This window comes from Saccostrea echinata, unplaced genomic scaffold, assembly GCF_033153115.1.
Source record: "Saccostrea echinata isolate AGI-Se365-2 ecotype Australia unplaced genomic scaffold, CSIRO_AGI_Sech_v1 ptg000075l, whole genome shotgun sequence".
Taxonomy (NCBI): domain Eukaryota; kingdom Metazoa; phylum Mollusca; class Bivalvia; order Ostreida; family Ostreidae; genus Saccostrea; species Saccostrea echinata.
This window is the reverse complement of record NW_026889824.1, coordinates 1,370,557-1,385,000: the sequence shown is the minus strand read 5'-3', so window position 1 is coordinate 1,385,000 and position 14,444 is coordinate 1,370,557. Positions and strand designations below refer to the sequence as shown.

Here is a 14,444-nt window from a genome sequence, read left to right as displayed (position 1 = left end):
ACTTATCTCTGATGGAATAAAATGACAGAATAGCGGACAGAAAGAGGTAACACTATAAGCCCTCTCCATTTCATGGTGTTGGTGGTGGTGGTGGGGGCATAAAAAACACTTCTTCATATATATTCCTATGCAAAATTTAGTATCCCCTCCCTTACAGGATATCTTGCTGCAACTTCTTAAGTATGCTTGCATTTTTTTCTCTTCTAAAATTAAAAGCACTAATTAAGTGTAGAGGCATCATGCTTTTTTGACAAGTTTGGTTGAAATTGACAGAATGGTTCCAGAGGTTGAAAATGTGAAAAGTTTACAGACAACAAATGGCACACAGACACTGGGCACTCTGTGATCAGAAAAGCTCACTTAAGCCTTTTGCAAAAATGAGCTAAACTTTGAATGTGGATTTATCAAAATATTTACTGAATTGTGCCATCAGAATTTCTTTTGACTTCTCTGTCCACATTTGCATTGTAATCCAATGCTGCCAACTGACTTCTAGCTTGATAAACAGGAGGTGAGAAGGCAACTCGTTTACCACTGTACATAAGTAACATATTGTTGAAATTTTCCAACTCTGCTGTGCTCCTGAAATGCAAGTCTAATTATAAAAACAAAGAAATAGTACGTTCCTCACACAAAGATAAAGACTATAAATCAGTGTAAAATGAAGAACAGGAAAGAATACCTGAAATTCACATAATAATGTATTTGGCTCAGAAATCGCTTATTAAACACAAAAGACTGCCTTTCTCTAGCCATTTGTTGTGCTCATCCTCTATAGAATCATGCATGCATCTGTTGGCACCAAAGAAATTGCTGGAATAGGGCATATTCCATTCATGTTCATTTACGACATGGTGGACAACTCCACACCATACCCCCTGTAATATTTAAAAGCGTTATTTTAAAAAACAAGATCTTGCTTTTAAAGTGTATGTATATTTTTACAGAATACTGCGTCTTTATCAAGCTTTTATAGATAAATGAAAAATTAGGCAACTGAGAAAATTTAATGTCACGAATTATACGATTTTCAAAATACCTGGTGTATATATGTACATTTATTTAATATGATACTCACCATAAAGCTGTCCCTATCTGTGTCATAGGAACAGGAATATCAAAAGTGGTTTATGATGTGCCTACTCAATTCTATTTGTGGTTTGCATTCCTTGTTCTGTCCAACGGCTATATTTTTTATCAGGTTTTTAGCGTGAGAGTGTTTGATTCCTGGAAACCTGTTTTCTGCAAAAGTTGTCAGAAAAAAGTAGCACCAATACTCAGAGAAATGAACAGAGAGAAAAAGAGAGAGAGACTATCATTTACTAGTACTCACTCATCACTGCTCCAAATTGCAGTTGTGCATCAGTTATGAATTACCACTTCAGAAACTTCAACAACATTCTCCTCTAAATCCTCCATTGCCTTTAAAAAACATGCCTTTTCCATATTTACACTTTTCTTCCCTGTCTCTGTTTTGTCCATTGTTACCAGTGACACTATTTTCTTGGTACAGTTGTACATCACACTGTATGTTCAATATTGAGCTCTATAACAGTCATTTCTTCCATCACCTATTTGAAAAATAAATGAGAAAAATAGTGTAATTCATTGTCCATTCTGCTAAAAGTATTTATTTCAGAAGACAACAATAATCTCCCTGTGAATAGAAAATACACAAACCTAAAGCAATAATACTTTGTCCTTGCAAGTTTTCAATGATTTCCCTTTGCTGCTCCTTCCAGAAGGCATTGATGGTGGGTACAATGTATTTTCTTTGAATAGTGGTGAACTTTAAACAACTTGAAAAATACAGCTTCAAAACTTTGCAAATAGCGCACACTTTGCAAAATTATTTCCTGATGTTAGGATGGCTGAAGAAATTTGGAGATCACCCCCATGAAGTCTTCTACCGAGCACTGGTTGGAAACACCATCTATATGCTTCATGCTTATTGGTACATTCCTTAAAATGCTAAAAATAATGTTAAAATGTCCGTATGCATTATTTCTATGGTAAAATGAAAACTCAGTTGTTTTCTGGGAAACAAGGTGAATTACCCAGTATATACACTGTATACAGCGCTGATCCTATATTTTCTGTGTGTAGACTCACTGGACTTGTGCAACCTTTCACCTTACAAACTGTCTTCTATATTGATGCTGGCTACCCTCAGCAGACACTTCTTGTAAACAGGACGGGTCTCATCTTGAGTCAACAATTGCACATTTTCCTCATCTTTTATCTGTATGATGCCAGAACCCACCTCCTCCTGTATATCCCGTTCATCTTCTGCTTCATCACCCTCTGTCTCCTCTACACCAAACTCTTGTTCTTCGAGAGTCACTTCCGTTAGACCTAACATGTTGCTTGGCCTAAAATGGAAACGGATACTACAATATTACTTTCTTTGACAAATAAGAAGCATTTTATTCTTATTTGTCATGATTTTTAAATTAAAGAGGCAGTTCATATCAATATTATACTGAGATCTATTGGCGTTTAATGTAGCAGCATTATTCTTACACAGTGTAGGAGAGAGATGCCACAATGCTCACCTGAGTCACCCTGGCCCTGCTTCTCCTTACTGTTATCAAGCCTCCCCCCCTCCCCATATTGCAATCCCACCAGATGATCAAGGACTTACATAGGCTTCCTGTTCTGGGGATGGGGATTTTTTAAAAGATTTTTTTACTATTTACAAAAAATATTATCCCTGATTCTAGCCTCGTTTTAATCGCAAGGTCCATGATTTGAAAAAAAAATTAAACCACACTGCATAAAATATCTCCAAATATTAATCCACACTGCATAAAATATCTCCATATTGATATGATTTAGTGTATCCCTGATTCTCTTGAAAAGATTTTTTGAAATTTTCTTCATTTTCTCATGTAAGACATGTAATAGTAGAAAATGTGAAAATTTAAAGACACAAGATGAATTAAAGGTGACGGACCACAAGGTAATCAGAAAAGCTTAATTGAACCTTAAGCTTATTATAATTGAAGTCCATTCTAGATTCAGAAACGTTCAACAATGTGCGCAGTTGCAAGTCTATGCTAAAATTTCTTATCCCTCTAACAGAAATTTGTGAGTGCCCATTGTAAAAACAGGCCTCAGTTGACCTCCCTGTTGACAAGTTTCCTGATGAATCTCAACAGTTTTCTGACTGCACATCTACCAGTATTTCAAAATGTTCATTTTCATTTTATATCTTTCTAATCAATATTTTCCAAAAAGAACCTGCTTTTGGTTGTACTTATTGCATGTTTATCATGAAAAATTACACATAATATGTTTATAAATATGATTTGCATAAATAATTACCTTAGATTAACATTAAAACTAGGTTCATATTCTTCCTCTGAATCCAAATCAGTGATGCTTTCTTCAGTCACATTTATTGTTAAACTGCAAATTCAAAGTTGAAAAATTAGCTGGTATACATGTAATCAACTAATGAAAAATGAAGGAATAGGAAGTGATGATATGTCATTATCCATTAATACAGGCATAAGTCTTACATCTTCGCTAGCCAAGAGTTTTCAGTCCATTCCACTCCTTAATGGGGAGTGGAGTGGACCGAAACCAAATATGAATGTCTTAGTAATTTCCCAATAGAAATTCGAATTGCAACATGTTAGCATCACTCAGCAGAGTTCTGATGAAAATCATTTTCGATGTTATTCAGTTAATCAAGATAATGAAATTTATTATGTTTTTACTTACTCAAATGGATCAATGAATGAGGATTCTCTAGTGTTTGCAGTACACAACTTTCTTCTTTTATGACTTGGACTGTTATTAAGCTATACACCAGTATTATTTCATAACAAAATAAACACTAATAATGTTTACTTTTCACCAGTTTGTTTTCACAATAATTAAATATTTTCTTGAAAACTTCCTTTGCCTGTGTGATATGTCATTCAGTATAGCTCAATATCTTATTATCCAAGCAACATCTTAGCTTTAAAATCATAAAAAAAAGCAAAATTATTTGAATTTACCCAGGAGACTCTTCGTTACTTTATGACAGTTGTATTGGCTGCATCAGTGGCTTCTTAGCTACTTCTGTATATGTATTCTCACTTAATAAGAAACAGAACCGTGCATTAACAAGGTACCAAGTGAACTCGTAACCAGACGGACTCGTAACCAAGTCAACTCGACATTTACCTTTGGGCTGAAGAAATCTCAGATATACTAGTATCTGGTTGATGAAGGTCTTGATCTCTCAGTTTTCTTATAGGTGTTGAAGAAACGTTTTCCTGAAGCGAATAAGGAGCTGAACCTGACTCTGTTCTCACTGTCTGATGAAAGTCTAATAAATACAATAGATTATATTTTGAAAACACATGTGTATTATGACATTTTCTTTCCATGCATATATATACTGGTCATATGAAATATATTCAAACACTTGCCAAAAATCAATTATCTAAAATAAAAGATATACATAAACTACTTTTACACATATTCATAGCATTTAGCTATATTTTCGTTGCTTTTTACGATTTTTAAGACAAAATCCAGCAAATTTTGAAGTGCAAAAATACGAGCATTGCTCTGTTCAAATGGATTTTCTTTACAAAACAGATTATACTTATGTTCAAAGTATTAAATTTGTTGTTATTACTATAACTTTGAAAATATTACAAAAAATAAAGGAAACTAGCAAACTTGTCGAGCAAGATTTTGGCTAGTCCAGCATGCGTTTCACCGAGTTCTTCTTTTTTTAGCATCCATCAGTCATATTGGTCACCGAGGTATATTCTAGTCCTATATACTGGTGCCTTGTTTCGCTCTGTTCTAAGTCGTTTTTTTTTTCTCACATTCTGTCAAAATCTTCGGTCTGCCGACATACTGCTTCCTCGGACTTGAAGCCATGCTGCTTTGTTTATATTTTCTGCGCATGCGTAAAAGCATTGAGGAAGGAACGAACAATATTTTCTTGTTGGGGCATACGATAATTATATTTTTCTCTGTAAAAGTAGATTTTATTAGGTTCTGAAACGTATAATTTTATGAAACCCATACTTTCAAGAATTAAACAAAATTTGCATGAGTCTTGCAAATATTCTACTTTTTAAATTTTTCCAATTTTTCCGTCACGGTGTCTCTTTAATACTTTTTTATATAAGTTAAGATGTTATAATTGTTTTGTTTAATCTTTAACAAGTTACATCTAATATCTGCATATTATTAAGTCATATAACATCAACCAAATTGACAGCTAGTCGTTTTAAAAACCTTCCTTCATTTGTTTGTTGTTTAAGTCCCTCTCGAGAATTTTTCACTCATATGGAGACGCCGCCATTTGCCGGTGAAGAGCTGCAAATTTTAACCTATGCTCGGCACTCAGGTATATTGAGCAGCGAGGGATCTTTTTTGTGCCAGCATCTACTGCGACACGGGACCTCGGTTTATACGTCTCGTCCGAAGGACCGGTCTTTACGTCCCACAGTAGGATTCGAACCCGCGACGTAAGGATCAACTCCGTACTCCGCGACTCTGGAGCAGACGCTCTACCACTGCTCCACGCGGGCAGTGCAAAACATAAATGGAGGAACTACAATGTAAATCGTTGAAAATATAGGATGTGACTAAATGTAATGTCGATTGTATCAGGAATAGATATCAAATGCACATTTTCATTAAAGTATGTCTATGATATAGTAGAATCATGCAAGCAGTTAGTTCCAAAATTAACATACCTTTAATAGTAACTACATTGTACTAAAAATAGACAGGAATTCAATTCAATTATCCAGAGGCTTTACACGTTTGCGTAAGTAAACACTAAAACTTGATATGCCTTCAAAAATCACGTTACTTGTTTGATCATTAAAGGACAAATGAGTATTTGGACTTGACTTCCTTGTTGTGATGGAAGACATTTTATTTTATAGTTTTATTTTGAATTACTTAGGTAAGAAATTTTACCTGTTTGAAGTATTTGAATATATTCATGATTTTCATTGGTTATTTATTAGATGTCATTGCTAAATCAGACCTATAAAACCACGGAGTAAAGCTCATGTTAACAAGCTACTCTTTTTATGAGGTGCGAGATTTTTGTAGGGACAATTTTCTTTTTAAATACTGCATATCTACTGTAAATGAATATTCATATATTGAATGCAAAAGTCATGTTGTATGTACCTTTTCAGGTATCTGCTTCGCCGGAAATCACACAGGTAAAGGAAAATTTGCATCCCTCCGTCGAAGCATAACTTTTTCCCCTTCAATTTATTCATTGTTTTTTAAATTTACTAGAAGAATTCATCTAAATTATTTCAGATCTTACGTTTTGCAAAGCTGGAAAATCAATTGATGAACAATTATATCTACATGTTTCCAAGGGATCAGAATTACCATGTTTGTGTCAACTATCAATGGCTAACTGGACGGCACCAGTCACCATATACATAAGGATCAGACCTCCTCCTCCTACTATGGACTGTGGAATGAACATCGAAATTAAAGGAAAAGAGAGTATCGAAAATGTGAAATGCAATTTTGTAAACACAGATATTTCACTGAATGATAATACCTCTGTCATCCTCACACTAGTAAACAACTTGAATTCAACAACTGCTTCTTTCCAAATTTTTGCCAGATTTGGTGGTATGTTATTTATTTCTTATTTCATTTTATGTACGGGTATATCTTTTTTCTTATTCTTTCGTAAGTCAACGTAGTGTAAACTTGTCAGAACATTGACAGTTTTGGAAGTTACAGTTTACTGAAGTAAAAAAAAACTTTAAGGTAAAATTCAGATCCAGTGTTCCGATCCAAACTTTATTGAAGACAATGCTCATGTATCAACGTTGATGCAATTATCAACAACCAACCCTGTCTCTTTCGAACATTCCACTCTTAGTCTTACACGGGCATCCAAGGATATTACTGAAGGTAGGCAAAAATGTTATAAAATGATAGAATACCCACAGAAACTAATACGTTTCAACTGTTTATGTTTATGATCCTTAAATGTTTATTTTGCTTTTATTTTGATATTGTGGAAAAAAATCCTCGTGTTCAAAACTTTCAAAAATTCGGCAACATTATTCAAATGCCCCTTTATTATCATTCCTATTTCGCTGTTTTTATATAATAAAAAAGGATCCAAGAAACGGAACATGAAGGTTTTATGTATGAATGAAATTCATAATTGCTAAATGTTGCCACATTCTAGACATTGGGGATTTAAATGCAAAACAAAATGAATGTGCCTGTAGAGGTGCTTGCATTAAAATCGATATACGGTTTATGTGTACCAAAAGGGAAATCAAAGAAAAAAGCTTAAAATGGTATTGCAATTAAAAATATTAAATATCATTGATCAGACCAGAAATTCCCTCAGTGACGTCATTAAACAGACCCAGGGGATTTCCCAGAAAGTCCACAGAACCCAGGATCTTGGCTACCTGGCTCTTCAGTTCCTGTCAAATAAGGCAGTTTATACTTTTATACATAGATACTGCTTCTTCAATTAAAATGGAACTCGTAATTTGCATACCTTATCATTTGCCATCTATAAACTTATTTTTAAATCTAATTCTACACACAGGGCAACAAACTGGAAATTCTTCATTGTTTTAGCAATGGCACCAATGGTTTTCAATCTGTAAAATTCATATCTCAAGACATTGAATTATAAGTTCTTTCTCAAGCTTAGAAATATTTTCAGATGAAAGCATAACTACACAATTTTCTTCAATCAAGACAGAACCCCCCATTCTGTCTACTGGTGGTCTCTCCAATACATCAGACACACAGACAATCGTTGAGGACAACGCACACTCTGTTGAAACTACAAGTATGTTTAAAACAAAAAATAACTTATCACTGATAACATTTAATCATGTTTAGCATTACCAAGGATCAGATAAAAAAGGTATTCTTTGAGAAACTTTTTCGGAAAAATTATTTTTTAAAAAAAATTGTTCAAATTCAAAAGAAAAATATCTAAAGACTTTTAATGTATGCACAGTAGCTGAATATTAGAAATAGAAAATTATCCTTGCTTTCAGATGACATGAAACTTGTATACATAGCTGTGCCAGTTACAGTTGTAATTTTCATTAGCGTTACTGTAGTTGCTGATGTGTCGAGTAGAAAACTAAGGTAAGAGAATTTTATTTGCTGCACAAAAGCTGGACAGTTACAGATGATGTTATAATCTACATTTTTTTCACTTCGGAAATACAAATACATGTATTGTGTTGGGTTGTAATTCTTCGTTACAGAGGTTCACTTAGAAAATCAGACACAGAAGTGCATTTCAGCAAAAAGAACTCAGCAAAGTCAACCAAGGACGATCAATCTCGAAATAACGATTTAAATATTGATTCAAATTATAGAAATGGCATATCAATCGTTTATGCATCTGTTCCCAGCATTCAGCATTCAAGCCAACTACATGTATCTTTAGAAGCAGAGAAAAAAGAGATAGAAGAACAAGAGAAAACTGATGATTTATATTCCGAAATACACAAACCCAAATCAATTGGCATGAAATCATTATTAGATGATTCTTATCCTCCCAAAAATAACGAAAAATTAAATCTTTATTCAGAGGTAAGGAAGGGAAAGGCTACAACAGGTTCAGAACAATTTCTTTATGCGGAAATAAACAAGACAATGATAACACACAATAACGAAGACACTTCTAATGTTTCCATAAGGAAGCTAACTAAATCATCGAGTAATCAGCTTACCAGAGAGAATTCGTACATCTATTCCTCTGTTAAGAAACCAAGATCACAGGATACATCTAACAATTAAGCTTGTTAGTGTTGAAGTAAGGAAAATTAGAGCATATTGTATGTAACTATACATAATGGTGGCTATTATATTGACAAGGGAAATTTACTTAACAGAGTTTATTTTAGGAAAAACTTGTGGTTATTTAGAAATATGCTTTTGTGCATACCTTGATTTCAGCGAGTACATGTATATCAGTCAATCTGCGATAAAAGGACCAATTCAGGGTTTAAAACATGAAAAAAAAATTAATTGTTTCAAATAGCAAAATGAACCTCATAATTCTCTAAAGGACATATCAGTGAACTTGAAAAAAAGAATTTGTCCACTAAGCTTTTCACAACAATTTCAATATACCATTGATTTAAGGTACGGAAGTTACATGTAATGCTTGATCAGGTCTTATTGTTTTGTATATAAAGCTGAAATTGACCAATTTTTCTTTTTCTGATGTTCAGTATAGAACGCTAAAGTATGATTCATGAAGTCTCGCTTGAATCCGATGTTAGCTTAAAATTAACGTTTGTTTTAGGATGTTAAACAAAAATATGAAGCATTTCGCTCCCATGATAATATATTTTTTCATTATACTTTAATGCAAAAACTTTCCTGAATTACCGTTACGGAGGTTAAATTTTGAAGAGAGACAATTGTTTTTGTCTAATTCATTTTGTTATGTCAAAATTGTAATGGTCTGAAATAGCTGACTCGCAACAAGAATCGATGATATAAGGTTCCGTGGTCACTTTCAGATAAGTTTCAGTTCTTTTTTGAAATCTGCATTCTGTGCGTGAAATTCAAAACAAAATTGTTACGAAAGTTAATTTTCAGCGTCATGCTATGATTTCGTATGAAAAAAGATCCATGCATATCTTTGCAAGAAGTGGTATGATTTCTTTTTATATAGAAAAAAAACTTTTTAAACATTCGTTGCAATCTATTGGGAATGCTTATACGGCAGAAAATTTCATCTTGAAATTTGCAACGAATGAAGCGACATTAAGATTTGCAGTGGAATACGTTTTTCAACATTACATTGTGTTTATATGAAAACTTTAACTGCATATATATCGGTAAATATTTATAAAACCATGTATGTATGTTAAGTCTTAAGATTTGAAATCGATCTTCAAATTTATAGTTAAGATATTACAACGGTAAATTTATAAGCGACACAAAAAATTTCTTAATTAAGCATGTTTTTGTAGCATGACATATTCATATATCAATGTACATTATTAGAACACGAGTGCATTAAGGCTGAATAAATAACATTTAAAAACATCTATACTTATAAACTTTAAACGTAAGTATTAGATATTAGGCCTATAAATAAGTTGTGAAACAGAATTTTTTACAACAACATACAAAAGGTTTGGAACACAAATATTTACAATAAACCAAAAAAAGGGGTGATGTATATCTATTTTTGCCCAGACAGTAACTGCGGGATGTTTAACAAAGGATTATTTGAAGTATTTCTTCTTGTTTTATGTAACTGTAAGTAACCTACTAAGATTGAAATTGTTCCGTTGCCAGTAATAAAAATTCAATTCCCCGCAATTGTGCGCGTTTTCGTCCAGTATAATATCTAAATGTAGGAGTATTTCAGGTATTTTATATATCAATAATGTTTTATCTTTTTATCTTTGTAAAAAAAAAGATTAAGTATGAAATGGATATGCATTCTTTCAAGTGTAAACAAAATAATTTTAATAAATTTACAGACTTTGTTTTATATACGTTTTTTTAATATAAGGTTTTTGAATTGTTTTATGTGTAATTGTTTTGTTGTGGTCATAATTCAGTCAAGGAAGAAGCCACTAAGTGATCCCTTTTGTTACAAAAAGAACAAAATTTTCTTTTATATTTTCTTTTCTATCATAAAATATACATTTATTTTTCAGTGCTCTTTATTGAATTCCATGTTCGTTACACATATCACTGTCACAACATTTTCCCCTGAGTGTGGTTTGACCAAACTGACGCTTACCAAAACCTCCCTGACCACCTGTTCTGCCGCTGAAGTATGCAGTACAGATCTAAAACAAATATTTCAATGTAAAATAAAATATGATTAGTTTGTACTACATGTTGTATTGAATTTCTACCGTAGCTTAACACATTACTATTTTTTACAAATATGTCAACTACGATCTTTATCTACATCGTTCATTTCAAATGATAATGAAATCACTAAGATAATCGTTTGTATGGTTATAACTTGAATATACAACGTATACTGAAAACTCTTGAACATTCCTCGGAAACCTCCACAATACGATATTATTTCTATTCATAATTCCTAAATTCATGATAAAAGTGACACCATCAGATTTGTAATCATAATAAGTAAATGTAGTACATGTTAGATCTTTTCAATGTTCAAAAATTAACACTGAAAGCCCTTCCGATATTCCTAGGAATATCAATTTTTCTCTAAATGATGTAGGATTGAATTTTAAGATTCTTATCCATGAAGATTGGTTTCATCAGTCTACTTTTTCTGCTTCACTAAAAATTTTACGAGAATTGATTACCTGCTTAGTTGAATTGAAAATTACGGGGTAACAATAATAAAGTTTGAAATTTCGATAAATTTTCAAAAGAGAACTAAAACATCATTATCATAGGTTATTGGTATTATTTCTTTTAAATATAAATTCAATGCAGTGAATACCAACCTTTGAGTCCATGCATCCCAAGACAATAGATAGCTGTAAGTTTGAATCTAGACGTTCAATTGTTACACATTGCTGCAAATAAAAATAGGTATGTCAAATTGAGAAAGAATGTACCCATGTATGAAAATATCTTCGACAGATATTTTACAATTAAGGTATTAATATATAATATGATAGTATAATGTCACTAAACCATGATTGCAGAATTGCTACTTATCGAATCAATGATTTGCTAATCAAATTCAATAAAGGATATTGTTAACTTGATTGACAGACTTTAGTCGATACAACAGCTTGATGTTTGTTTGTTTGAAGTTCCTTTTGAGAATATTTCACCATATTGAGCAGCCACTGGAAGGCTGCCTATTAAGACCTATATTAGACACAAATGGCCACTCAGAAGTGAGGAAACATTTTCCAGCACCTATACTGCATCACGGGTCTTAGGTTTGTACGTTTTAGCAAAGTTTTGTCTCAGTGCAGTGTAGCAACCGCTAATGATAAAACACCGCTTAATGATAGAAATATAATTAAGCGTTGCAATTGCAACGCTAAATGCCATAAATTATTGCATTGATAGTTGACATTATCAACCGCTAATGATAAATCGCCGCTTAATGAAAGAATTATATCATTAAGCGTTTGAGAATGTCAACTTTTAATGCAATAATTTATGACATTAAGTGTTGCATTTCAACGCCTAATGATAATTCTATCATTAATCGGCGTTTTATCTTAGCGGTTGCTACAGTGTAACCCTGTCCTAGGATTGAAAATCAACACAACCCACATCCTGAATAATTATTCCTGTTACGTTTCTTTTTCATATATTTTTATACTGATTCTGGGAGCAGAAGGATTTGATTTACCTCTGTCGGTTTACACATTGAAGAGAATAATTTTTACGTCCTGATTGAAAGTTGGTTTGGTCCTCCTATTTCCAAATTCATAAATATTCAAATCATGTTTGCTATCAAAACAGGATTTAATTCACTTGCTAGAAAAACTTGAAATACACATACATAAATCAGCAAGAAAGAAACACTCAATCAAAATGTAATAAGAACATTTTAATAGGAAGCAATATCTTGATGTCGGTGCCACGTAATCATGCCTTGAGTGAACTGTTCATTTTGCCTTTCAGGAGTTGATTTACAAATAATAATTCTTGGTAGAAAGTTGTATTTATAAGCTATTAGGACACTCCATCACCTATACAATTTTAGGACTAAGCTCAATCAGAAAGATGCAGGCTATGAAATTTTCGCTTGCATATATACATGTAGCATTAAGCAGTAAAAGCCAGAAAACTACTATAATATTTCTATTACGTTCAATTGCTTTAAACTCTATATTTAGAGCTGATTTTCAGGTCTTATTGGTAAGTAATCAACTTTATTATATGATTGAATAATTCCCATCTCTCTGATTGGCTGAGATCCAACAATGTTAGAAAAATACTACGAGGAGGCCCGCCCCTCTCCGCACCTTTTGAGAATGTAAAGTTTTTAATTAAAATTTTAAGGATAAAAAATTTCAATGAAAGCCCCCCTCCCCTCGTTTATGGACCTTTATATCCCACTAAATAAAATTCTGAGTTGGGAGAATTCTTTTCCTTTGGGGGGGGGGGGGGGAGGTGCTAGTCAGTTTTTCAGGTCAGTTGTCTTATTTTCCCTTTTAATGTCCCCTTTTCAGAATCTATCCTATACATATGTCTGACATTTATTTACACTGAACCTAAACTAGAATTAAAAATTCCAAAATAATACAACTGGTTGTTTTTATAACCCCGTTTCTCTCTTTATATTCGGCTAGTACTTCAGTAGATGTGAACAAGTAAATCGCATGGATTGCTTAATGAGTGTGTCTCGTTTAATCATTGAATCATATAATAAAACAATTATTGCTGTTTTTTTCGGTCAATACGATGATTTAGCCAACTTCGAAGTACAATATTCACCTCGCCCTTCGGGTTCGGTGAATATTGTACTCCTCTGGTGTCTAAATCATCGTATTGACCTCAAAAACCAGCAATAATTGTATAGTAATTTTTGGTCAATAAACCCAATCCAAGAAGATAACAGATTCTAAAAAGATTTGACCTCGTCCTTGTAGGTTACTTATAAAACCGTGTCATCGTTAGGAAAAAAGAAAATCAGAAAATTTAAAAAAAAAAAAAAAAATAGAAAAAATCAAAGTAAAAAAAAAAGTATATGTTTTCCCTGTGATTTTTTCCTGTGGAATACATAAAATTAAGCATAGAATCTGTTATGCAAATATGATTATATGCAAACTAAAAACGGTAACTACACCATACCTGATTTTTCTTACATAATGTAGTATTGTTGCAGGAACCGGGATCAGGAACCGATTTACAATCTCTACAATGAACTGTAAGTAAAGTTTTTACAGTTCGTTATTTCTATGACTTTTTGGTCAAGGTAAATTAAAAATAGTTCATTAAGACTTGTAAGATATAAATTTGAGCTTACGACAAGTTCCACAGAAAGATGGACATAGCGTGGCGGCAATACAGTTGTTCTGACAGATGGTGGGATCTGTAGAGTTGAGCAGACGACAGGCCTCTGTATCCAGATCATTCTCTTCACAGACCTTTATCTCTTGGTGTGTTGTATTGCCAAGTAAGGGATTAGTTCCTATAGCAGTAATGAATATATTTAAAGCTGCGTAAAAAAATAACCCTTTTTCAAAATGTAAATAAACTACTATCCGTGAACAATGATATGCGAAGGACGGTGGTGCCAACTAATGATTATTCAATAGTGCTTAACTTCAACAGTTCCATGGATCTGAGAAAAAAATCGTAACAGAAATTAATAGAAATTGAAAAGGCTGGAGTATGCAGTAAAATTTAAAAAAAAATTGTCAAACACAAATTTTCGTTTGCTTCCACGTGCTTTGATACCATACATAACGACTTCCTTATGGCAATAAAATTAAAGCATTTTCAAATTAAAAAAAAAAACA

At 32.8% G+C, this 14,444-nt stretch overlaps 2 protein-coding genes and 1 pseudogene across 4 annotated transcripts in view; all 3 read right to left on the bottom strand.

Moving 5' to 3' along the window:
• The window catches only part of LOC133176482 (uncharacterized), a 2,689-nt pseudogene extending 1,168 nt beyond the window's left edge, over window positions 1–1,521 (bottom strand).
• Window positions 1–14,444, bottom strand: part of LOC133176487 (uncharacterized) — a 117,502-nt gene that overhangs the window by 77,763 nt on the left and 25,295 nt on the right. For all 3 annotated transcript variants that reach the window (XM_061311605.1, XM_061311607.1, XM_061311606.1), the window contains 2 exons: window positions 13,949–14,113; window positions 13,774–13,847 (listed from right to left, as the gene is read on the bottom strand). In XM_061311605.1, the coding sequence (XP_061167589.1) occupies window positions 13,774–13,847; window positions 13,949–14,113 (239 nt within the window). The remainder of the gene's footprint in view (window positions 1–13,773; window positions 13,848–13,948; window positions 14,114–14,444) is intronic.
• On the bottom strand, window positions 2,079–4,890 carry LOC133176402 (uncharacterized). The gene is made up of 6 exons (XM_061311525.1): window positions 4,836–4,890; window positions 4,180–4,324; window positions 4,073–4,091; window positions 3,730–3,809; window positions 3,328–3,411; window positions 2,079–2,372 (listed from the first exon to the last, which is right to left on the bottom strand). Exons 1-6 carry the CDS (start codon window positions 4,888–4,890, stop codon window positions 2,135–2,137), a joined length of 621 nt encoding a protein of 206 aa, XP_061167509.1. The 3' UTR covers window positions 2,079–2,134.